The sequence below is a fragment of the Nestor notabilis genome, unplaced genomic scaffold (assembly GCF_000696875.1).
Source record: "Nestor notabilis isolate BGI_N333 unplaced genomic scaffold, ASM69687v1 scaffold13890, whole genome shotgun sequence".
In the NCBI taxonomy this organism is placed as follows: Eukaryota; Metazoa; Chordata; class Aves; order Psittaciformes; family Psittacidae; genus Nestor; species Nestor notabilis.
In genome coordinates this window covers 6,674-7,189 of record NW_009912532.1, presented here as the reverse complement: position 1 = coordinate 7,189, position 516 = coordinate 6,674, and the positions used below count along the sequence as shown (strand labels likewise).

The 516-nt window shown below is 55.6% G+C and overlaps 1 protein-coding gene across 1 annotated transcript in view; it reads left to right on the top strand.

Annotated features, from left to right (window-relative positions):
* Positions 1-8: 8 nt before the first annotated feature.
* Positions 9-516, top strand: part of IBA57 (IBA57, iron-sulfur cluster assembly homolog (S. cerevisiae)) — a gene marked incomplete at its 5' end in the record, with an annotated part of 4,676 nt that continues 4,168 nt past the window's right edge. The window contains one exon of the mRNA XM_010019964.1: positions 9-28. Within this exon, the coding sequence (XP_010018266.1) occupies positions 9-28 (20 nt within the window). The remainder of the gene's footprint in view (positions 29-516) is intronic.

Genomic DNA, 516 nt, shown 5'->3' with positions numbered 1-516 from the left:
GCTGTCTGTATGACCTCATCCTCTACAGGTGAGACCAAGCGGAGGGGCGGGGAGGAGCGGGGCGAGACCACTGCGGGGCGGGGGCCCCTGCGTACTGTTACTATGGAAACGGGGGCGCGCTACCTGGGCGCGCTTTTCCGTGCACAGCGGCCTCTGAGGGTTTTCTCGCTTACCGTTAGTGTGCCAAAAAACCTTAGCTCTGTGTGTTTTTCATCACTAGCAGCGGTCTCGGTGAGTTGTAATGGTCTCAGTATTGTTAAAGCAGCCCTCAGGGCACGCCCTGGGTGCGGCGTCTGAGGGTATGTTTGGGACGTATCCGAAACGAGCAGTTTGTGCTGTCTCACAGGTGCCACAGTCACTGAGACTGCAGCATGCCGTGTCATAAAGTAACTACGCCGTATAGCCACCTGATGTAGGTGTGGTGTTGATCAGTGGGAAACTGGGCTCATGCATAATGTTGGGCCAGGTTAAAGGTGTAGCTAGAGGAAGGCGCATCTAAGCAAAACTTCTCCTGCT